Genomic DNA, 25412 nt, shown 5'->3' with positions numbered 1-25412 from the left:
GCCAATCCACATGGCTATTGCCCATGGTGGACTTGCTCTAAGTTTTAACGTTCCAATGTTTTTCTATGCAATCACGTAACATTAATGCAAGCATAAATTAACGGTAGTGTCATGATCACTTGACAGTTGACATTGGTTCCTCAACGAGTGTCCCTTTTTCAAAACATTGAGTAGTTATTCAGAGCATTTTAAAAAGTTATAACCGATTCAGAATCATTCTAAAAATTGAGTAGTTATTAGTAATTATCTTAGTTTAAACTATTTTAATTTACGTGAAGAGAACCTCAACTCTGGCGCAATGAGATGGACAATCTAGTATGGTTAACTTAACTTTTTCCAACAAAAGAAAGGGCTTAATAAGATCTGTGGTCCTCGTGGTTATAAGATAATTGGAATATAACTCTTGTTATAAATAAATTAGTATTTTAAATCTTTGTGATGAATATTGTTAGCAATTTTAGCCCAAAATTGAGATTTTCATTTAGTGTTCGTTAAAACGCAGGATTAAAATACAAAAATTACATCACCCCCTTCCTTAGCTAAATAGATCCGTACTTCCCTTATTATTTTACGATGGCAACACCTGTCAGACTTCACCTTTACTTCTCTTAATACACTTGATCTTCTTTCCTGTAACAAGAGATGCAATGAAACCCTATCTATCCATTTTTTTTTCCAATTTAACTGCTAATATTTTCTATGTACTTACTTAGGCTCGTTTGGATATGCTTTTAAAATGGATAAAAGTGCTTTTAGTGAAAATATTTTTGGGTTCCAAAAATCTTTAAGTGTTTTTTGCAAGAAGCACCATTTATGTACTTTTTCCACGAAGCATTTTAAATGTTTTTTTCAGGATTTACTTGCATTTTTACTAAGGATTAGTTTCGAAAATATTTTCACCAAAAACGTTTTTAGTTATTTTAAAAGTACATCCAAACGAGCTCTTACATGACTACCCGAAAAATGACAAAGGGTGTGTGTGGGTCGGCGCACACCCAATTCTGCAGGGAGGTGGATTGTCTACCCTCCCATTTTCATACTCTTCCCATGCCCTCATGTTTGTGTGGTTACGGTTAAGTCACGTCAACATTTTATATACCTATTACTTTTGTTTTATTATTTCTATAAAAAATTAATACAAAACATTAACATAATTTAACCGTGATCACATATCACATAAGGACATGAAAAAATATATAAAAATAGAAGCGTAGGCAATCCACCTCTATTCCGCAGTGCGAAGTGCGCACCACGAGAGAGAGAAAATCATAATACACCTTCTGATTCCTGTTTTATTTTTTGGACACATCTTCTGATTCTAGAGAGAGAAAAACCGCAGCGGCAGGTTGAATCGATGCATACACGAACAAATATGTAAGTACATTTAGAGAGAGAAAGAGAAAAATAGAGAGGAGAGAGAAGAGCGAAGGGGAAACTATTTGTAGTGAGAGAAAGTATTATGGGAAGCACCTTTCTCTCTCTACCAGCGAAACGTTCCCTATCGACTATGTCTTCTGACCCCAACCCCTACTTCGAAAACGGATCCTCCAAGCGCTCCAGGCCCCTTCCTCCTCCCATCAGCGTTCCTCCCGCCCACGTCGCCTTCCGCATGCTCTGCCACGCCTCGCGCATCGGCGGCGTTATCGGAAAGTCAGGTGCCGTAATCAAGCAGCTCCAGAAAACCACCGGAGCAAAGATCCGAATTGAAGAACCCCAAGTCGAATCCCCCGACCGGGTCGTTGTGATCATCGCTCCGAGCACAATCCGGTCAAAGATTTGGCTCAAAACTCCAGCTCTCGGCAATGTTAATAATGGTGGCGGCGGTGGTGTTGAAGAGGAGATTGATGTTTCCAAGGCGCAGGAGGCGCTTTTAAGAGTGTTCGAGAGGATTCTGGAAGTTGCGGCGGAGACCGGGGCGATTGCGGCGGGGGTTGGGGTGGTGTCGTGCCGGTTTTTGGCGGAGGCGGCCCAGGTCGGGTCAGTGATAGGAAAGGGGGGGAAGGTGGTAGAGAAGATTAGGAAAGAAACTGGTTGTAAAATTAGGGTCTTGAATGAGAAGTTACCGGCTTGTGCTGCTGCCACAGACGAGATGATCGAGGTAGGGTTGTCTTTGCTTTTCTGAAATGGGAATTGAGTTTTAGGTTTTGATTAGTCGGATTGTTTGTGAGTGAGTGACTCCTGCATTGTCTTGTTATTCGTTTATTTGTGTATGATTAGTGAGTTTGTCCCATTTAGCTGATGTGAATTTAGTAAATTCTGTTTAGGGTTATGTGAAAATCAAAACTTGTTCGTGCACTCGCTGTATGTTTACGTGACTCAACTTATTTAGTAGTTTAGGAAGGTGTAGTGTAGTTTTGCTTGATTTCTTTCCCAATAGGACCAAAACTTTGAGTAGGATGATATGTATGCGGGCTGTATTTATACTGAATTACAAAAGTTATTTGCAGGCTTATAAGTTTTTTTGCATGTTTCAGTAACATATGAGAAATTTTATTTTATATAACAATAGAAAGGAATTGTATCCAGGCTAATTGTTTTGAGGTAGGACTTGATATACCAAGAAGACGACAAATAGAATACTGACTATGCTGAATATTTGCATGCGAACATTTGGTAGAATACTCTGTTTTGTTGTCCAAAATGATTGGAACAACTTTTGATTTTTCAGGTAATGTAATTTCTGGAAATAAAAGTTTTCATTTGGAGATCCTGATGAGAACCACATCCATATTGGCACACAAATATAGAAGCAGTTTGGAGTTAGTGGTGCCACTGGTACTTCAGGTCCATGGATATTGACAATTATACTGCTAATTTGGAACCAATATGATATGAATCATATGATCACCTTTTTTCCGCTGTTTTTATCACATAGAAAGGTATAAAACATGTAAGGTTCTACATGTATTGGTGATGAGGGAGGTGGATACATGTATGATTACTTTTAGAAGGTTCTAAAGCTTATCATGTCGAAAACTGTAGGGTGTTATAGGTTCTTACAATATCTGTGAGTTGCTGATACAAAGGCTGGCAGATTTAGATCCGCTAAGTTGGGTTAGATGGGCGTGTGCCATTTGCATACTTAATTTTGACCTCAACCATAGCCGGTTGACTGGATTGAATTAGGTACCAAATAGGTACCAAAGAGAAAGATAGGGAGAGAGAGAGAGAGAGAGAGAGAGAGAGAGAGAGAGTGCGAGCGAAGGGGAAACTATTTGCAGTGAGAGAAAGTATTATGGGAAGCACCTTTCTCTCCCGACCAGCAAAACATTCCCCATCGACAATGTCTTCGAATCCCAACCCCAACTTCGAAAACGGATCCTCCAAGTGCTCCAGGCCCCCTCTTCCTCCCCTCAGCATTCCTCCCACCTCCGTCGCCTTCCGCATGCTCTACCATGCCTCGCGCAGCAGTGTTGTCATTGGAAAGTCAGGTACCCTGATCAAGCAGCTCCACTAAACCACCGGAGCCAAGATCCGAATCGAAGAGCCCCAAGTCGAATTCCCCAACCGGGTCGTTGTGGTCATTGCTCTGAGCACAATCCAGTCAAAGATTTGGGTCAAAACTCCAGCTCTCAGCAATGTTAATAATGGTGGTGGTGGTGGTGGTGTTGAAGAGGACATTGATGCTTCCAAGGTACAGGAAGCTTCTGAGAGTGTTCGATAGGATTCTGGAAGTTGAGGTGGAGACTGGGGCGATTGCGGTGGGGGTTAGTGTGCTGTCGTGCCGCTGTATTTGGTGGAGGCGGCACAGGTTGGGTCAGTGATAGAGAAGGGGGAGGGGGGGGGTAAGGTGGTAGAGAAGATTAGGAAAGAAACTGGTAAAATTACGGTTTTGAATGAGAAGTTACCCGTGCTGCTGCCACAGAAGAGATAATTGAGGTAAGGTTGTTTCTTTGCCTTTCTGAAATGGGAATTGAGTTTTAGGTTTTGATTAGTCGGATTGTTTATGAGTAGTGACTCCTGCATTGTCTTGTTATTGATATTTGTATATGATGTAGTGAGTTTGTCTCATTTGGCTGATGTGAACTTAGTAAATTCTGTTTAGGGTTATGTGAAAATCGAAACTTGTTGGCGCACTCCATGTATGTTTGTGTGACTCAACTTATTTAGTAGTCTAGAAGGTCCAGTGTAGTTTTGCTTGATTTCGTTGTCAATAGGAACCAAAACTTTGAGTAGGATGGTATGTATGGCAGGTTGTAGTTATGCTGAATTAAAAGTTATTTGGGGCTTTTAAATTTTTTCACATGTTTTCAGTAACATATGAGAAATTTTACTTTATATAACAATAGAAAGGAATTGTATCCAGGCTAACTGTTTTGAGGTAGGACTTGGTATACCAAGAAGACAACAAATAGAATACTGACTAAGCTTAACATTTACAGGCAAACATTTGGTCGAATACTGTGTTTTGTTGTCCAAAGTGATAGGAACAACTTTATTTTTTAGGTAATGTAATTTCTGGAAATTAAAAGTTTAGTTTGGAGATCCTAATGAGAACCTACATCCATATTGGCAGAAAAAATATAGGAGTATAGAAGCAGTTTGAGTAAGCGGTGCTACTGGCACTTCAGGACCGTGGATATTGACAAATGTGATATGATCACCTTTCTTCTGCTGATTTTATCATGTAGAATGGTCTAACACATGCAAGGTTCTACATATATTGGTGATGAGGGCAGTCGATACATGTATGATTAGTTCAGAAGGCTCTAAAGTTTATCATGTCTGCTCATAATTAGGATTTTAATGGCTGTTAATAAAAAATAATGAAAAGTATAGGGTGTTATAAATGCTAACAATATCTGTGAGTTACTGATACAAAGGCTGGCAGTTGTAGATCTGCTAAGTTAGGTACCAAATAGGTGGAATGAACTTGGTAGCTGTTAAAGGCCATCATTTTTTCTGGATCTTCTTACGTATGTATCCTTTATGTAGCTTAACTTCTGACTTCACTTGCCTTTCAGATTTGTTGTAAAAGAAAATAGAAACAAAGTATTCCTTCGTTTGTGTTATATTAATGCTTCTCGTTCTTAATTGTCTGATTGCCTCCACTTTATTGTTTTTTGGTAATTAAAAAGAACAACATTATATTTTTTTCTCCCCTGGAAATTGTGTCAATGGTGTGGCAGATAGAAGGGGATATTTTGGCTGTAAAGAAAGCACTTGTTGCTGTCTCTGGCTGTCTCCAAGATTGTCCACCAGTTGACAAGACAAGGATGACTGGAAGCAGGCCTGAGGCAGTTCCTCGTGAGACTCTTCCTGATCTGCGTTTAGATCAACTTTCACAGAGGAACTCAATGCTTAATTTGCCAATCAGCTCCATGAGTTATGCTACAGGAGTTCGTCCATCCTCAATAGAGGCTAAAAGGATCCCCACACTTGAGACAAAACAACAGGAAGTTTCTTTCAGGATTCTTTGTGCCAATGATAGGATTGGGGGTGTAATTGGAAGGGGGGGTTCCATTGTCAGGGCTCTTCAAAATGAAACAGGTGCTTCAATAAGTATTGCAGCATCTGTGGCTGAGTGTGATGAACGATTAATTACTGTTTCTGCATCTGAGGTTTGTCATTCTGTTATTTTTCGTTTTCTTTTTTGTTCTTTTCTTATATCTATATCTGTTAAAGCAGGCATATTTTTCTTATATCTATATCTGCTTCATATTCTATAGAATCCTGAATCAATGTACTCGCCAGCACAAAAGGCTGCTGTTCTTGTCTTCTCAAGGTCTGTAGAGGCAGGCATAGAAAAGGGGCGAGACTCAAGCTCAAATAAAGGTTCACCCCTTACTGCACGGCTTGTAGTTCCATCAAACCAAGTTGGTTGTTTGCTGGGAAAAGGGGGTGCAATAGTTTCAGAGATCCGGAAGCAAACTGGTACTGGTATACGAATAATAGGGGGTGACCAGGTCCCAAAATGTGCCTTAGAGAATGATGAAGTTGTACAGGTGTGGTATTATCACATTCTTTAAGGAAAGTGTAATAATTAGATTTCATTTCGTTCCATTGGTGAAATTCATTATATTAGGCGATCTAAAGTTGACGATATGAACTTGCAATTTTCTCATATATTTAATTATATTTGTTTCCCAGATTTCAGGAGATTTTTCAAACGTGCAAGATGCTTTGTACAATATTACTGGTAGATTACGAGATAACCTTTTCTCCAGCACAGTAAGTAATTTTGGAAGAAGGAGCAGTTCATCCATGCTAAGCTCAACCGATACAAGTCCTTATGGAAGACCTAGGGATCCATCTCTTATTGGATTTCAGCAATCGTCATCAGTTGGTGTTCCTCATGGTCTCAGCCATCATACAACACTAATTCAAAGTATGGATCATCTTGGTCTTTCCCATAGCTTAGATCATCCTTCCCCACCAATACCATGGGCATCACAGGTAAGTCTATCTCACATGCTCTCAGCTGTAATTTTTGTATGTTTATTTTCGTTGATTTATGCATTGTATTGCAGATGGCAGCTTTCACAGATGTTGGAAGGGGTTTGACATCTCTAAAAAGTGGCACAGAAATTGGCAGGTTAGAAAATAATGAGATTGGGCTAAACTGCTAAGCTATAAAGGGGTCTGAAAATGAAAAATGGATGTTGTCTTGAAGCATGAATAAATAGCTTCAGATCACAAGATCTGAGCCGGTTGGTGTGAACAAACTTGTTAGATAGGAGGTCATCTGGGTATGATTTTCCTGGCTTGAGCCACCATTTTAGTGAGCTGCGTCTGAATTTATGGATATGAAGTGAAATTGAAAATTGAATAATATATTGGGACTAAGGTCGGCTAGGAGTCAAATCAGACATTGTGGTTAGTAATTTTTTACTGATTACACTGTTTGCTCTTGAAGTTAACATCAATTAATGATATTCTTCATTAAAAACATTTATATCTAGGTTCATATTTCACCTCTTTCTAGGAACTTGACTACTCAGGTTAGTTGATTGCCATGCACAGCCATTATTTCATAATTAATCGAAGTACCCTTGAATATCACCTAAAAGTAATCATAGGCTGGTTACCTCTCGGATACTATAGAAAAACTAATGAAAAGAGCTTGAAAACTATGAGTTTTAATCAAAAGGACAAAAGGGTGTTGTAAGCGAATAGTACCAGGAGTGACTTTTCAGAGTAAAAATATCATTTTCATTAAAAGTGAACAGTACCAGAAGAGTTTCGTTAAAATTCTCTATTATTATTCCATATCCCACCTCAATATGTCACTTAATTGAAAAACCCAACATATTCGGTTTCAAATGGATACTGAAAATTCGTGCAGTTATGTACTTAAAGTTACGAATGGAATGTGCTTATCATTTTTTGTTTGTTGCTTTAAATTTTCGTTTCTTGAACTATGTCCTTGTGTATTAGCAGCGGGAGCAAATCTGCTATTGTGACAAATACAACTGTAGAGATTGTAGTTCCTGAAAATGTTATTGGCTCTGTGTATGGGGAGAATGGTACCAATTTGGCTCGTCTAAGACAGGTATATGTCATAATTTTTAGTAGTTTGCTTCTTTGATTTTATTTTAAGGAAACTGCTCTTCACGTGTGGCTAGGAAGCACCCCGGTCTTTATCAAGTGTCTTGCTTGCTGGATATGAAACCTCAAATGACCATTTTGGCTTTATTAAATTTGAGGGATTCCCATGTCTTTAAATTTCTAGTCGTTATTACTCCTAATAAGGAATTGTGCAAAATTTCAGAAGAGTACATTTAACTGGCTGGGAAGAACACAGTTACTTCCCCAGAGGATAGTTGTTTTTGCTTGGGGAAAAGGGCCTTGTGTTATAAAATGATAGGGACCGTTAGATGGGGGGGCGCTGTGTGATGAGCTGAACACACTGTCGTGAACTTTGAGGATATCACATATGCATACTGTTACAGATTGTCTGTTTATACGTCAACCTGAACTTATCCTCTTTTATTTTCTCGTTTTTCTCTCCTTCAATCAGATTTCTGGTGCCAAGGTCATAGTGCATGAGCCCCGTCCTGGAACAACTGACAGGATTATTGTCATATCTGGGACACCTGATGAAACCCAGGCAGCACAAAGCCTTCTACATGCATTCATTCTTACTGGACCGTCACTGCAACTAGTTGGTTTTGAGACATGTTTGAAGGCGAAGACTCCAGTGGCATGGTAATCAATCGGCTTTTGATTTTGTCAAATACTGTACACTAGGGTAGGAAGATTCAGCCTTGAGGGTTTCTTTTTAATGCCAGTCCCGAGCTAAGCAAAAGTAAACTTTGCTCTATCGGCTTACCAATATGTTTCGTAGGGTGTTAATCATTCTGCCATATTGATGTATTCTTGAGAAACGAAGAGGAAGGAATTTGATACGAGAGCGTTTGCTTAGTTAACTCGGTCTTTTAATGAATTAATCTTTTTTGCTCAATTACCTCTGTTTATTGTAATGTGACGGTTGAGGAAGAGGAAAACAATGTGTTTCAATTATTCTCTCAAGGTAAACAAGGTGATGTGTGATGTGTATACAAATTAAAATGACAAGTGGGATTAAGTGTTAAATTGTGGTATTTTGTTTGGTTAAGGGGCAGGATAAACATATGTGAGTTAAGTCAGTTGTTTAGGACAATACTCGTACGGTTGCACTTGAGTTCAAGTTCGCATTCTCGTAAACTAGTGTAGATTGCAATATCGCCTAGCCATATGACGATGAATTTGACGCTGATAAGTTTGACACTGATGGTTATGATGATAATGAAGAGTATGATCATGGGCAGCATCATATGGTAAGAACTTAGGAACCAGAATGTTAGGTAATACTGGAAATGGACCCGAGATTAAGCGAAATAAACACTTTCAACTGGCAAGCATGGGTCTCTCAAAAGTATTTAGTCTCTTTCACACAAAGACACAGTACATGATATATGGACTATAACATGACATGAAATTGAAATAAGTGCATCGTACTTCCCTAACTTGTCCCGACTGCAGCGGTTGCCTCCGCCGCTGCTGCCGGTTTTGGTTTGAGTACGATCTCCACGTTGTCGTGGACACCCTGCAGCAGTAGCTCACCATCGTATGTGAGAAATTTCCGCCTCTTTGCCGCTCTTAGCGTCCCAACCAACGCTTCAAATATGTTTGCGCATCTATCATCATTAAATAGCACACCAAATGTGACCTACACCGATAAATCAAAATAGTTAAAAATCTTCTTGGGGTGTGCGTGTGCGTCAAAGATGTGCAGAAGACTAGAAATTAAACCGACATACCCCAAACAGCGGAGTAGATAACAGAAACCTGAAGAAATCTGAAATTCTGAATGAGCTGAATCGACACACGAAGACTTTACAACATATCAAACACCAAATAATTCAATTACCATGAAAATGCATCAGCTATAACTACTTCCTTCAATCTGGACGAGGTCCGTTTCTTTCTCTATTTGTCCCTCTCAAGTGATAAATGCAAAAAAAATTACAATTTTCCGACGGGGGATGCAGAAGGAAGAGAACATATGCTCATCTGCTACAGTTTTTCTACTTGTAGCAGAAAATACATAACCTAGTTTTCACAGTACCAACATTCTTATAGGCTTATAGGCTTTTAGCAGAGAAAATGACCACATTTTTACAGGGGGAAAAATGCCACCTTCAACTGACAAAGATCAAATCCATCTACAAACTTGAAACAAAAGAAGCAAACATCTTGAGACGAATCACAAAGAATATGTTAACCGGTAATGCGTAGATACGCAGAGAAATCTTATCAAAGCCAAAAAACAATGAGGTCAAGCACAATCTGATGAGCAACAGTAGTGAATTTTCGATACCTGCACGAAATAAACACCAATCGATTCGAGTCTTGTTTTGCAATTGTAGTGAGTTTTGATGAATGATCAAATACACAGCCTAGATCAATCATGCGATCAGAAACTTGTAAACAAGTAGAATAATACAGATCCACCATTGAAATGGCCCAACAATTTTAGATCCAAACAGTAACTTGTATTTCTCAATCTGGGTCGAATTGTAGAGCAGCATTACAATTATAATTACTGGATATACACACTAAGAAAAAGCAAGAGGAGAGATTTAATTAACCTTGTAAGAACCATCGTCTTGGAGCTTGCCAAGCCTTTGGATTTCTTCTCTGAGACGCTCGACCTCTTCTTCTACATTCATGGCTGATGATTTGATGGATTCGCTTCTGCACTCCTCCTTCTGCGTTGGGTGTGGAAAAAGCAAAAACCTTTCCAACAACACAGAGAAACGTCAAGTCAAGTGACAAGACCGGAGCACAACCCACCAATTGTTTGATCTCTATTTTCGGATAACGTAGCAAATTTTGGGTACATTTCCATTTTTCTTTGGTGCCTCCATATTTCCAAAATAAAAAATACAACTTAGGCTAATGGCAAAAAATCACCATTATTTAGCTGCTTATACACTCCTGTGCAAATATTATTCGTTGCTTTCCTGTGATTTATTCAAGGAAAAATTGCATTAAAAGGGACAATGTTTGGGCTACATTTCATGTAGGTACAAAATATTTTCAAAATACCAAAACTATTGTAGTTATATTATTATTTGCTAAACTGACGATCATACTTTGTTTGAGCACTTTGTTATAATTGAATGATTGTCATACAAATAACTAGAGATTAACTAGGATACCTCTGAATTCTCAGTACTTATGCGCTCAGTCCTTGTGGCCCTAAATCTATATTGTGAGTAGGCATCATGCTGAAACATGTTGAGTTTTATGTTCAAAGCTTTATGTCTATTTTTTATAATGGTTATTCGACTATTTAACTAAGTTTGAACTCCAATTTGGTATCACAACACTAGTTTAGAATTTTAATAGCAATATCATTTGTGGAGCCTAAATAATTCTAAAAATACTATAGGCGACATGTGGATTTTCGCTCAAGAAAAACAAGATTGGCCTCATTAAATGTTCAAGCTTATCAAATACTTCCACGTGCAGCTCAGCACCATTGAAGATTAAAGCAGCTGAATACGACTGCGCATAACTCTCATGCTCATGGCAAAGAAAAGTCAAGGGCATTAAAGATCGGTATTAGTTACCAATTCCTATATTCCTATCTATAATACATTTCTAATTGAAGATTGACTCCATCAAAGTAAGTAATCCATATTTCAATCAATTAGGGATATTTTCACAATTATCTCACGATAATATTTCCGATTTAATATATTGAGAATATTCTTTACTCACACCTTGGCAAATAGGATGCTACCACGTGTAGAGCAAAATCCTAACACTGTGGCCGGTCACTCCTTTATATATACCTCCATCTCTACCAAATTTCGGTAAGCATTAGCTACCCTAAAAGCCCTAGCACTTACTCTTTTCAAGAGAAACTAACTTAGACATTCAAGATCCATTGGCCTAACCTCGGATAAGACTTAGGTTTTTGATCAAAAATGTTGATTGTTTTGTAGGTACATTTTCGTCAAGATTGAAGACGGCGAAAATTCACTACCACAAATTGGTGCCTTCAGGGTGCGTTTGGTACGCGGGACGAGACGAAACGGAGTGGGACGAGGCGTTTCGTCCCACATTTGGTGCGTCTAAAACGGGTGGAACGCGCTGTTCCACAGGACGAGTTTTGGATGAATTTTCGTTCCGCCTGACCCGCTAGAACGACTCGTTCCATATCCGTGGAACACAAAATTATAACATTTTAAGACAAAAATACCCCTTATCTTTTTCAATATTTACACCATAAAAAAAACAAACCCTAAAATTCTATCTTCTTCGTTCCATCTTCTCTACCTGCGCTGCCTTTTCCCGTAGCCTTCCTCCTCATCCTCTCCCGTAGCAGCTGTATCTCCAGGTTCAATCTTGATCTTCTCCTGTAGCCGCTGCATCTCCAGGTTTGATCTCGATCTTCTCCCGTAACCGCTGCATCTCCAGGTTCGTTTTCTTGATTTTTCCATGGAAAATAGGATGATTATGAGAAAATAAGTAAGTTTTCTTGATTTTTCTGGTTTAACTTGTGCTTGGAAAAAAGAACAAAGTCTGATTTTTAAGTTTTATTACGATTCTTGTTTGTAAAGAATTGGATCTGGTTCCGAGCTGTGTGATTTAGTGGGTTCAGTGCCTCGTAAATTCCGGAGCATGAACACATTTTGGAAATACTATTCTGGTGAGGCAGTGGCTCTATACCCGACCATATTCATCGATGGGAATCACGAGGCTTCTAATTACTTATGGGAATTGTGAGTCCCTTCTTTAACTATAATCTATGGCATTCTCTTCCAATTGTTTTTCGTGTCGTTTTTTTCGCTTCGGATGAATGATTGTTGCTGGTTTTTTACTTGTTTTTGCTATTTGTATAGGTACTATGGAAGATGGGCAACACCTAATATATACTTCTTGGGGTTTGCTGGTGTAGTCAAGTTCGAAAACCTTCGAATTGGTGTTTACTTCATTGCTTATCTTTTGTTGGTAAAACAATAGCTGTTTATGTTTTGCTATTATTGTAAATATAGCGATGATGGTATGTGCAATTTGATATATGGTGTTAAATGTTTGAAAGCGGTTCATTTTTTTTTTTCTTTGAGCTGGACACTTTGAGAGGCCTCCTTATAATGGTCATACTATCAGGTCATTGTATCATGTTTTTGAGTATGATTTCCACAAACTCATGCAAGTTGAGGAACCAATTGATATTTTTCTTTCACATGATTGGCATGTTGACATCACTGATTGTGGGGACTAGAAGGAACTTGTTTGGGAAAAACCAGATTTTAAGGTGGAGGTAATTGCAAGAACGGAAAAATGAGTATAAGATGTTCCCTGCAAGTTTCTTCAAGTATTTGATGAGATTCTGAAAGTGGTGTACAAGATGTTCCCTACAGTGGTCTTTACCCTTTTAATGTTTTTTTTTTCTCTTGTAAAGTATCTACTAAGTATTTGCCAATGAAGTTATTGCTTCAAGTCATGGGTCTGTTGATTGATATGTACACATTAGTATGACTCTACAAACACATCAGCATGAAGGTTACACATCAGCAAGGCAATTACTTTGTTGAGATTGTAGGAAGGCTGTTAGTTTGTTGGGGTTTGTAGGGATATAAGGAAGATAGTTGGTTAGTAGCTTATGAGGGAAGCAAAGAATACTTGTATAAATAACAAACACCTCTCTGTGTGTATGTGTGTGTGTGTAATTCATTCATTGTTCAAGGAATACAATCTTTAGTCATTCATTGTTTTTCATTTTGCTTCTTCTGCCACGTCTTCAGTCAAGAAATGGCATAACATATCTTCAGCCATGTGCTACTATAAAAAATATATCATAGAAAAGCATATATGTCTTCAAATATGAACAGGTTATGATGCTGCATCGGTGATGCTGCACTACTGATGCTGCATCAGCGATGTTGCATATGAATAACATGCTTTTAGCCTATTGATGCTGCATATGAAAACCAAAGAGTTGCAATATTGCCCAAAACAACAGTGAAACAAAGAACATATATATTATTCACTGGATTTGCTTTTAATTGATCATATATATTGTTCACTGGATTACCTTTTTCAATAGGAAGTAATTTAGCTTTGTAAAAAGCTGTAGGCAGATATTAACTTAATTGCATCATGTTTGCTCCACTAACAATATGTTTCTTTGTTTTACATATGTAATATTATGGCTTCTTTGATAGATTATATGGCCATCTCACGTAATTGGAATGATCATGACGAGGAAGAAGAAAAAAAATATAGTGTACAAAATATATCATAGATAAGCAGCAGCAAGAAGAAGAAGAAAAAAAAAATGTTCTGTCCCGTCCCAAACATTGTACCAAACAACAGACAAAACAGGGGTAAGTTAGTCATTTTAATGTTTTGGTTTCGTTCCGTCCTGCGCTTACCAAACGCAAAACGAAACAACTCTCCCGTTTTGTCCTGCGCATACCAAACATCACATGGAACCACTATTCCGTCCCGTCCCATCCCGTCCCGTCCCGTCCCGTTCCATCCCGTCTGCATACCAAACGGCCTCTCATTGAGAGCTTGATTCAAATATTCAAAGAAGACTCTCGCAATTGGTTTTTGGAATTTTTTGTTACGTTGAATTTCTCACACATCATACCATTTAAATTAAAAGTTTATTGATTACTCTTTGGAAAAAGAATACAATAGTAGGAAATTCTGAAACCACAACGAACGGAACCTCGTACGTTAAAGAATTTGGACCGGTGTGCAGAGATGAGGATGTGGCCCCACGACGATGATCCTCTAAGCTCAACACGACGACAAGAGGAGCCCATCACCGTGGCCACCACCTTGCAGCCCACGACAAGGACCACTGCAGCAGTAGTAGCCCAAACTGAAGCTCAGGAGCATGCTGCAGCAACTCATTTCGCTGCTACGGCAGCCACATATCACAGGTAGGAGACCCAAGTCCTCGAGCCGCGAGCCAAAGGCAGAAAGTAGTTGGAGCTACTAGCCAGGCAGTCTGAGCAAATTCAAATCCTCTATTTTTGAATTAACTTAACACTATGTTTGGATAAGAGAAATAAACTTAGAATTTTCATAAGAGTGATGCTAGGGAGACTAAATTTGTAAACAAAATAACATGGAAGGTAATTATTAGATTATGACTTAAACGTTGATAAACGTGCTCATTCATATTGGTGACACATCATTTAGTTTACAAACTCTTTCTAAAAGTTTAGTTTTCTGAGCATTACCCTTTAAATAAGTCAGAATTTATAAATTGTCATTTTCAAATTCCTATGAATGAGTGAGAGTTTGAAATTAGGGTAAAGTACAAAAAACTACCTCAACTATTGGTGTCACGACACTTTCATACCTCATCTTTTAAAATTGACAATGTCATACCTCATCTTACAAATTTGTGCCAATGTTATACCTTCCGTTAGCTTGGCATGAATTTCTCAGTTAAATGCTGACGTGACTTGATTTAAGGCCCACTTTCTATTAATAAAATACTATTAAAAACTAAAAAAAAATCATTTAATATTTTTTAAATATTAAAATAATAAAGAAAAGTAAAAAAAAAAAAAAAAAAAAAAAAACAAAAAACAAAACAAAACAACCCTTTCCCTCCCTCCATCCCTCCCCCTGCAAAACGTCTTTCTTTCTTCTTCCCCATCCCCCCCACCCCCTGCTGCAAGCCTGCAACCTAGAAAACAAAAGAAGAAAACCCACCCCCCACCCCCTGCTGCATGCAACCTAGAAAACAAAAGAAGAAAACCCACCCCCCACCCCCTGCTGCAAGCCTGCAACCCAGAAACAAAAAAAGAAAAAAAAAAAGAACTTCATCCCTTCCCACCCTCCCCCCGCGTCCTTCTTTCTTCTCCCCTATCCCCCCTCTCTTCTCCCCCACCCGAGCCCCTACCTGCAACCCAGAAAAAAAAAAAATTCCCAGTTCGTCTTCCCTTCGCATCCACCCTCCGCACCCACCCAACCTCGCACCTTCCCCTTGCAAAATCGGCGAACGAGATTTGGGTTTTTCTTCTTCTTCTTCTTCTTCCTCCTCCTCCTCCTTCTATTTCTTTCTGGGTTGGCAGGGGGTTGGATTTGTTTTGGGAGGGGACGAACTGGGTTTGGTTTTTTGTGTTGGGGGGGGGGACGAACTGGGTTGGGGATTTTTTTTTATTTTTTTATTTTTTTATTTTTTTCTTCCTCCTTCTCCGCAGGGGAGGGGGGGGGTGGGGGGGTTTGGGGGTTGATGAGTTTTCAAATTTTTTTTTTTGGTTGAATCACGCAGGGAAGAAGAAGATGGGGAGAGAGAGAAGGGGGAGGGGGTGGATGGGACGAAAGGTTCTGATTTTTTTTTGTTTTAACTTTTCTTTATTATTTTAATATTTAACTGACAAATTAACGGTAGGCTAACGGAAGATATAATATTGGCACAAATTCGTAAGATGAGGTATGACATTGTCAATTTTAAAAGATGAGGTATGAAAGTGTCATGACACCAATAGTTGAGGTAGTTTTGTGTACTTTACCCTTGAAATTAACAAAATCTGTATTAAAGAAATTTAAATTCCAATTAAAATTAACTTACACTGTCCTCGTGTAAAAAAAATAAAATAATAATAATTGTCCAAGTCAGTGGTATATCTGTAAATGTGAAAAACTTGCAGGTTCGTTTCCCGAACCCGTCATCCTCAACCTCTGGCTCCCATCTCCCATTGCTGATTGAATTCCCAAATTATGGTCCTCACTCTTTTGCTCTCAGACAAAAATTTCTCTTGTTTTTTTTAATTAAAAAATTAAGGAAATCAAAATTAGGGTTTGGATTGCTTTCAATCAACTTAGTATTTGTGTGTGAATTGGAGGTTGGGGTTCTGGGTTGTCTTTTTCGTATCTGAAATGGCAGAGTCCGAGCACCAGAATTCAATTTACAGCAGCACAGGAGGAGTGACGCAGAGTAACCAAGTTGACGACCAAGACGACGACGTTGAAGAGCCCATTGACAACCCTAACATACGCTTCGAAGATAGTACCGCCATTCCTCCAAATCAACTCTACCTTCCCAGCTCCGAATATCCTCCGCCGGCGGCGGCAAACGGTGCCTCTGATCAGCTAACTCTCTCGTTTCATGGCGAGGTTTATGTCTTCGACGCTGTTTCGCCCGACAAGGTAAGGTTTAGTGCTCAACTTGTGCGAGTTGTGCAGCGGTAGTGATTCACATGCAGCAGTTTCGCATTCCTTTATATGTTTTTCTTTTGTTGTTTTGTTCTATATGCTATACCTGATATGTCTTGTTCTTCTCTGAAAGTTTGATTTTTATTAGGGGAACTTGTGAGTCATGCTTTATTGTTTAAGTAGCTGCATTTATGAAGGATGTGTGTTTCATTGCACTTCCGTAATGCGTACATTTTTGGTGTTTACTTTGTCATGCGCGAAAAGGTAGTTCATTTACGTGATTTATTAGCAGTTGAATTTCAAAAGAGTTATGTGGCCTATTGGTTTGATTATCGCGGATGGTGTGAGAGGTTTTTGTAAACTTGTCCTGCGGAAGAAAACATGTTATTTTGGACAATGGCTTGTAAATTAAAGGTTTTTAGTCTTTCAATGAAATTTTCGACAATGGAGCGGTTCTTTGTTTCATTATGTTATGTAGCAAGCAAATATATATATTTTTTTCAGTGATTCAGTGTTTGCTGAGCATTGTTTGGGCAACTTATTTATTTAGGTTTTATATGTACGGGAAACCTGTCATACGAATCAAAATAGGTGCTTCAGGTGTTAATGAGAGAGGGTTACATAAGAAGCTTGAGCTTTTGTGGTTCTTTTTCACAGGTGCAGGCAGTACTGCTGCTTTTGGGTGGATATGAAATCCCTTCTGGCATTCCTTCAATGGGGCCAGTTCCTCTTAACCAGCAAGTTGGTACTTTTAGATACGTATAAATCATGCCAAGTTCCTAGAAATTGTAGTTTTCATGTTAACTTTCTTCACTTTGCTTGCTGCTATAATGGCATTCCTTCCAGGGTATGAATGACTTACCTGCAAGGCCAACTCAACCGCAGAGAGCTGCTTCTTTAAGTCGGTTTCGCGAGAAGAGAAAAGAACGTTGTTTTGATAAGAAAATCCGTTACACCGTGCGGAAAGAAGTTGCACTCAGGTTCGGCATGATCCTTTACTTTCATTATTTCATTTTTCTTATCTTTTCTGAATTGAGAATTCTTTTTCCTTCCTCTTACAAAGACACTGTCTCCTTTGGAAATGTATATCATGATTTTTAACGTTGTCTACCACAACCATTTCTGATTATGTGGTTGTTTTTATTTTTATATTTTGAGACAAAATATACTGAAGAATGAGGATTGGTATAATATGTAAGTGCGGTCATTAGTGTTTGATGGTCTTGATGTTGGTATGCTTATCATCAAGCGATCTGTATTATTATAAACAACACTAAGATATCTTTCTTAGAGGAATTTGTTGTACAGATTGATGTACATATATATCTTTTAATATTCAACTATACATATTATTTTCAGTTTGCTTAAATTAAGTAAGAGAGGAAAAAAAAAAGCATTCCTAAAATTAATTAAAAACAGCCCTCGAGTCTGAAAAATAAAATGAAAGACAATAGTTCCCAGAACTCAGAAGAAACTGAAGCTCAAAGGATCAAAACCTTACTTCATCCCAGAAAACCTTCACCACTTCTCTATAACTTTAAAAAGTTCTTATGTTTCTTCTCTCCAACCCAAACTAGATCATCGCCAACAGTGCATGGATCCATGTAACCTTTACCTTTTTTCCTTCCCCAAAGAGTTAAGTTTCTCCCAGGAAATAGATACACGATCAGCTGGAATTATCACCTCAGTCCTTTCCTAAACACAAGTTCATACACAAATCTAAAGCAATAGGACGTTGAGGAAATAAATAGATAACATTTTGTCAGGACATTACCATAAGCTCGTAGCGCATATGAATGTGTTTGCAAAAGACTGGTCTTCTATTTGGAAATTCTAGTGGATCTTTTGTATATGAAACTTTTTTTACAATTTTTTTCTTTCTTCAGTTGAGTACTTTTAAAGTGAAATGTAAAGGTTATCTCATTCATAAGGCCTTTCTATACCACAGTGCAAATGGCATGGATATGAAACAAAATTGAAGGTCAGGATTTCTGTAGTTATCATAGACCTGAAGGACAGCTCTTTTTAAGGAAAACATTAATGGAATAGGAATTGTCACTCAGTCCGACGCTTTTTTTTTAATGAATTGACATTTGTGTTGTTCCAGAATCCTTTTTGTCCTGGCCATCTTATAATATACGATGTGTACATATTTCAGAATGCAGCGTAAGAAGGGTCAATTTACATCGTCCAAGGGTAGTTCTGATGATGGAGGCCCTGCTTCATCAACACAGGGCTCTGGACAAGATGAGAGCATGCAGGAAACTTCGTAAGTGTCAATCCATCTTCATATATTGTTGATTATGCTCTGAGTACGATTAGATTTTTATTTTTTTAGGATAGGTCATAAGGTTCAGGGCCGTTATATAATTTTTTTGAATTTCCGGTCTAGTCTTCATTCTCCTTGAAAGAGTCAAAGAGATGCTGTTTTGACATTGAGATGCAGGTTTTGTACTCTAATTTGTGTATTCGTTGTTTCAAGATAAATACTAACATTCTCTGTGTTCTGAAACATAATGCTTAATGCCGTTTCAGGTGTACACATTGTGGGATAAGCTCAAAGTCAACTCCAATGATGCGTCGTGGGCCAGCAGGCCCAAGGACTCTATGTAATGCATGTGGGCTGAAGTGGGCCAACAAGGTCTGTCGGATTTATAAATCCTTAGTTATTTTGTCTTTTAATCCTCTTTACGATGTAGGCATAATTAAAAAGTTATATATGAGTGCAAATGAGACATTATATTGTTTGTGCTGTCATAACTCTCTTTTGGAATATTCAATCACGTAAATGAGAGAAAACAGATCCATCTAATTGTGAGAGACAATATACCTATAGCCACACATGAAACATTAAGAAATGAACGCACAATAAGAAGTGGATTCTCTCCATGATCTCCACTTCTGCATTCTTTTGTTTCACTTACAAGTGTTTTGAGAGGTTGAGGTTAAATTCTATTTTCTTCTTCACTGCTTATGTCACTTTTCCTCAGTAGAAGTGTTGGATTCTTTTATGGATGGCTTAAATACACAATTGGTCATTGCATCTTAATGCATTTCAGTCATTTATATCAAATCCAAGAACTTCCTGTTGGGGACCTTAGCAGAGAGCAACTATTTGGTCTACAAGTTCTTAGTTGAAACAAGTAACCATTTCTCCTCCTTTAGATTTTATTCCACTGTTGTAAAAACGCCTTGCAGTGGGAATGTTTTTCTTTAAATAGTAGACAAGTTGTCCAAGGTCAGAACAAAAATTCTTGTCAGCTTACAAAGTCTCAGTCTGGAAAGGAAAGAGCTGGCTAGCAAATTCTGATGGGTATATTGTAATCATGGATATATCAGTTTGGATTGGTTACTAATTTCGTTACTTGCAAGACCTGTTTGTGGGTGTATGCATATGTGTACATAGGAGTTTTTCAAATCTTAGACACATCATTCCATGGTTTAGAGCCTAGTAGATACCTTAATAAAACACTTATGACACATAAATACAACATTCCTAGTTGAATTTGTTGGATGAAAATCCAAACAGTTAGTAGGAAACATAGGATGAACTTACTACTCTGTTGTTATTCCATGGTTTAGGGCCTAGTAGATACCTTAATAAAATACTTAACCAGTTAGAGCGTCCGACCCAAAAGCAATTACCAATAAGAGGAGAGACTTTCAATGTTACATACTGAAATGAAAGTGTTTAGAATGTCCCAATGTGGGACTTCATGTTTTCACTCCATCCCTTATCTGTGGATAGATAGAGATAAGCAAGTGAATTAATTAGATCAAGTGTACAGCAGAACTGGACCTGACACGCAGATGAATTATCCTCTATAAAAAATGCATTGTCGAACAATGTTTTTGAATCCATTTAAATGTTCCTGAAAGGGAGTATGTTTACTAATCCTTAGGCTAAGACCATTTCAGCCACTTTGCATCTCATTTGTGAAGTATATATTTTTGATGGTGTTTGACACCTCTGTGGTGGTGGATCCTAAAACTTTATAGGAAGTAATTGCTGGTAATTATTCGCTCATCTTACACTGTATGCTCAACATTTTGCAGGGATCTCTAACAGGTGTTCCTAAGGTTCTAAATGTAGGTATCCAGGATCCTTCTTTAAAGGGAATTGAACAGGTACACCACCCCAAGCACCCCCGAAAGAAGATAAAGAAATTCTTGTTATTTTTTTTATACCTGGAATTCCTTCATGGGTTCATTTTGTTTTTGTTTTAAATCAGATTGATGGCGGAGTTCAGGATTCCGATGTCGTAGCCATGGGTGCCAACATTGCCCCTTCCTCAGCTAATGGCAATAATTCAGCCATGACCGTAGACAGGAAATTGTGAAATCCCCCGTGGCCTGGTCCATGACCGTAGACAGGAAATTGTGAAATCCCCCGTGGCCTGGTGGTTTTCCGTTTGCTGTATTATCACAGAGGATGTCAAATACATTGAAGAAGTATGTTATCGAAGGCACATACGGTTTAGGGACTTGGAGCTATAAATAAATTGGTTTGAAAACTCTTTTATTTTGTGTAATTTTAAGTATTGGAACCAAATTTAGAAGCTCATGGCATTGTAGCATTTGCAGTACCAGCAGTTCTTCCTTGTCTAGAGCATATAATCGAGAACGTTGATTTATAGTGATCAATGCAATCTTTTCTTTTTGGTCAAATGATCATTGTAATCGATGTAATCATTTGTATTTTTGTTGCATGAAGTAGGAAATAACATGCGGTAGCTTCTACTAAATTCTTTGAGTTTGGAATTCGAATTCAGTTCTAACACTCTTCGTATTTCAGTTACTTTGCCAATTTATATCGTCGGCTAGTTTACTATTGCTGTACTTAAAAACTGTTTCTGCTGTACTGTGAGAATAAATAGCTGAAAAATAAAGTTATTAAGTGTTTGGTAAACTCTTTTTTTCTTTTTGTTCTTTTTTTTTGGTAATAGTGCTTTTAACAAAAAATAAAAATAAAAATTACATATGGATGTTTTGTAAACTTTTATATAAAATTATCGTGAATATGTTAAATGACTAAAAAAGATGTGGTATTTAATGTGATATAATAATTGCCAAAGAGAATATTGTAGGGGTAAAGTTTGTAATTTATAAAATATGCGGGAGTATATTTGCTATTAGAAAATATCATTTAACGGACACTAATTACTATGCTTTGAAAAAAAAAAACATTTTTTTTAGAAGCATGGTAGACTGTGCTTCTACTTTTTTATGTTTTGCCCCTATCACTGACAACAATTTAAAAAAAGAAAAAAACACTTTTTTGTTTTTGTTTTACCAAACACATTTGTTGTTTTGGATTTTTTAATAAGTTGGTTTTTTTTAAAATTACCAGAATCTCAAATCATCCCGTAATTACCCTATACTCTTTGGGCCCAGCCGGTTAGGATTAGGTTTTTGTTTAGAGATTAGAGATTAATTTATTATAAATATGATACATGTTATTCACTTGTGGACAAGTCAGAAAAGATGTAGTCATATAGATAGCCGTCTCGGCATTCTTTGTTATAAATAATACTCGTAGTTTCATAGTGATCGTTTGTTTGTTACGCGTACCTTGGTTTTCAACTTGGTATCAAAGCGGGTATGATCCTTCCGGATTCAATCTGCTGGATCAAACTTGCTTTAGTCTGTCTGTCATCTGCGTATCAGTTCATCGGAATATGTTTTCTTGGTTTGTCTATCTCGTAGTAGTTAGGGTTTTTACTGTTTTAAAAAATGGCTATATAAATTGGATTAATGGTCCCTGTGGTAATAAGGTAATCGAAAAATAACCTCCATGGTGAAAAAATTCGGATTTATACCCTCTTGATAAAATCCGTTAAGATTCATGCCTAACATTAGCTTTACCGTTAACTCTCCGTTAACATTGCCCACCCCACCCCAAGCGAAAGGCTAGGGTCGGCATTGAAGGAGGATACTGGGTTAGTGTTTCAGCAAAGAGATCATTTTTTCTAGAGAGAAGGTGGAGCCTCAAGTCTCTAAAACGAAAAGTGATTTAGTGTGGTAACGACCACATTTGTAGGTTATAGTCATCAATAAGACCATGACATGTGAAACAAAAAGTACGCCAATGTTATCTATAATGTTATCTATCGTATGATTTTTGCTAACAACACTAACATCTCCTGAGGTTTTTCCTATTTTCACACAATCTCTTACGTTTAAGAAATATCACTACACCCTCATGAGGTTTTATTCACTTTCACATAATCCCCTTAAAGACGGATATACCCTCGTAGTTAATTAGTTAAAATAAAAAAAAATCTTTATAAATAAATATAATAAGTCTAGAAAAATGTATAGTCAATTAAAAATTACATGAAACACCATTAAATAAAGAGTAATGCCAAGCATATACAATTTCTATACCAAATTTTGTAAATCAAATGATGTGAATGTTGATGATTAATTATTACTTAAGTGATAGTTAACATGTTTATTTCCTATTGATGACACATCATTTGGTTTAGAAATTTAGTCTAGAAATTTGGTCTCTTAGCATCATCCTTAAATAAAACAAAAGAAACCCTATGAAGACATCAACTTATGAGATGCTTTGAGTTGGCATTCTTCAAAGGATCTTGTCCTTGTCCTTAAGTCATCACTACAAATGGATCGTAAGACCATTCCAGATTGGTTGTAGCCCGACACGTCTGCATGACGGTCAGCCAGAATGTTCCACCGTTCTTTGGCTACGATTCGCTCAGAACCACCCTTGTTTAGTGAAGAAAAGCCGTAGACCCAATGCATAGACCATTTTTATATTAATACACCCTTCAACCCACTGTTCTTCATCATGGAAAATTTCCCTAACCAGCCTCTTCAACTGTTTCTTCAACACACCACTTTGGCCACTACCGTCATATTAGAGTCGAAAACAACTGTCTTTGTAATTTCGATTGTTTTTCATCTTGTGTTTTAGTGAATTTTTTATTTATGGGAATCAGAAATGATCAAATGAAATCTTCATTGTCGTAGTATATGTTCTTCTTTCCTAAATCTGCTTATAGCTCAACATCCCATAAATCTTGAAGTGGCTTGTATGGTGACAGTCCATTCACTGAAACTAGGTCTTCTTTGAGTATCATTTTGCGTTGCTGGATTCCGTTGGTCTTCTCAATGTCTGTTTTAGATAGTTCCCAGTCAAAGATGTAGAAATTTTGCTTCAACCTCTCCTTGTTGTAGCTCTTAACGACAAGTGTTGCTCCTGTTTGATACACCCATCTAATACATACCTACCAAAGTACCACAAGTTTAGGGTTAGGGTTGGATTTCTTCTCCTAGTTGTCTTTGTATTCTTGTAAATCAAGTAACCTTACCATCATTGATTTGTATAGCCATGGACTTTATGATCATTCAATTCCCTAAGCTCTACACATCCTCGTAACAAATTAAAAAAATGAATGACAATGTAATAGAGCATTACTTAAGCAATAGTCTTTCGCCGTTCCTCCGCGATCTCTTAGAGGACTTTGCTTTCGAAACATGATTACTACCCCAAACAAGAGCCTATGCCACCCAAATGAGAAAAGGCAATCAAAACTACACCATTGTGGCACATCACGAAGTTAGTAAGGATTACAAGCGTAAATCTTTCGAGAATAAAATTATGGAGTCCACCAGTTTGAGAGAAATCTCAAAGGGTTGTTGTTTAATTGAAAATTTGATAATCAATACGGCCTAAAAACAATTTATAAAGGTTTGCTCAAGAAAACTAAAAGACAAGCAATAAAACCCTTGAAAAACTAAGAGACAAATAACAAAGCCGTCGAAATCACAAAAGACAAATAATAAAGTGCTCCATTTATTAGTAGGCTACTATTGTTGACGAATTTTTGCAAAAGATGGCTTAAGCCACTTTTGTGGGAGAATTGCTTTAACAAGTTTCTACGAAAGATGGCTCAAGCGACTTTTATGGGAAAAGAACACCTCTTCTATGACCACGCCTTTTGTCTTCCGACAGTTCATCTTCTCCTCCATCCATTCAACCATTTGTTCTACATCAATCTCCCTTCACTTTAGAAAAACTTGACCCCGAGTTATGGTCAAGATAAAGAACTTCATCGTCCTTAAACTCATACACATAAGCAACATTGAAAGTATTGATAATTTCCGTAGCATTCGGCAAATCAATAACATGAGCATTGTCATTAACTCGCTTAAGAACTTTGAATGGACCATACTTTCATGGTTTTAACTTGATGTAAGTTCTAGTAGGGAAATGTTATCTTCTCAAGAACACTACGACATAATCTTCTTCTTTAAACACTTTTAACTCACCGGTGTATGTCTGTTGCTTGCTTATACTTGGCATTGATTTGTTTAAGCCTCTAGACTTGAACCAGATGAGAAGAAAAAAGAAGGCATTAAGATACCCTCATGGCCCAACCCTAGACACTCTAAGATCCTTTTTCAAACCTGCTTCCATTTTGAGTCAAGAAATAGATAAATAGACACATCCCATTGCATTGATCGGGGGCGTTCGTAGTGACTGAGGGGATTGAAGACTAAGAAGTGGGCTATTTATTAGCCAAGCATTCTTTTTACAGCTAGATTTAATCTCCTGGTCTCTGCGGAAAGGAAAAAGAATTTCACGTTCTTCCTTTCGGGAAAGGAGGATTAGGAAAATCCTATTGATTGCAGCTTTCTCCAGACCTCTGGAAAAAGCATGAAAAAAAAGCTCGAATGCCTAACTTCTTCACGAACTGCCACCACATTTTCTATCATATTTTATGCAGCAATGCTAACTCCATCTCCCCTAGGCAGTTTCA

General features: G+C 37.7%; 3 protein-coding genes across 4 annotated transcripts; 2 read left to right on the top strand and 1 right to left on the bottom strand.

Annotated features, from left to right (window-relative positions):
• Window positions 1-1322: 1322 nt before the first annotated feature.
• LOC103935736 (KH domain-containing protein HEN4) lies at window positions 1323-8404 on the top strand. 2 transcript variants are annotated; one of them, XM_048568631.1, is made up of 7 exons: window positions 1323-2098; window positions 5130-5561; window positions 5670-5945; window positions 6091-6396; window positions 6471-6535; window positions 7381-7492; window positions 7961-8404. In XM_048568631.1, the coding sequence occupies exons 1-7, from the start codon at window positions 1460-1462 to the stop codon at window positions 8150-8152; spliced, it is 2022 nt and encodes a 673-aa protein (XP_048424588.1). In that variant the 5' UTR covers window positions 1323-1459; the 3' UTR covers window positions 8153-8404. The 2 variants fall into 2 exon arrangements, with proteins under 2 accessions (XP_048424588.1, XP_048424587.1); XM_048568630.1 differs by having other exon boundaries at window positions 1324-2098; window positions 7378-7492.
• Window positions 8405-8810: 406 nt separating this feature from the next.
• LOC103956109 (costars family protein-like) lies at window positions 8811-10380 on the bottom strand. The gene is made up of 2 exons (XM_009368050.3): window positions 10074-10380; window positions 8811-9151 (listed from the first exon to the last, which is right to left on the bottom strand). Exons 1-2 carry the CDS (start codon window positions 10152-10154, stop codon window positions 8945-8947), a joined length of 288 nt encoding a protein of 95 aa, XP_009366325.2. The 5' UTR covers window positions 10155-10380; the 3' UTR covers window positions 8811-8944.
• Window positions 10381-16291: 5911 nt separating this feature from the next.
• On the top strand, window positions 16292-21368 carry LOC103935734 (GATA transcription factor 24). The gene is made up of 7 exons (XM_009345540.3): window positions 16292-16617; window positions 17281-17364; window positions 17470-17603; window positions 18782-18892; window positions 19159-19264; window positions 20680-20751; window positions 20856-21368. The coding sequence occupies exons 1-7, from the start codon at window positions 16348-16350 to the stop codon at window positions 20961-20963; spliced, it is 885 nt and encodes a 294-aa protein (XP_009343815.2). The 5' UTR covers window positions 16292-16347; the 3' UTR covers window positions 20964-21368.
• Window positions 21369-25412: the final 4044 nt, after the last annotated feature.

Source organism: the organism of the source record quoted next, unplaced genomic scaffold, assembly GCF_019419815.1.
Source record: "Pyrus x bretschneideri cultivar Hongxiangsu unplaced genomic scaffold, Pyrus_bretschneideri_v1 Contig49, whole genome shotgun sequence".
NCBI lineage: Eukaryota > Viridiplantae > Streptophyta > Magnoliopsida > Rosales > Rosaceae > Pyrus > Pyrus x bretschneideri.
Note: the sequence above shows the minus strand (reverse complement) of the source record. Positions and strands in the feature narration are given on the sequence as shown.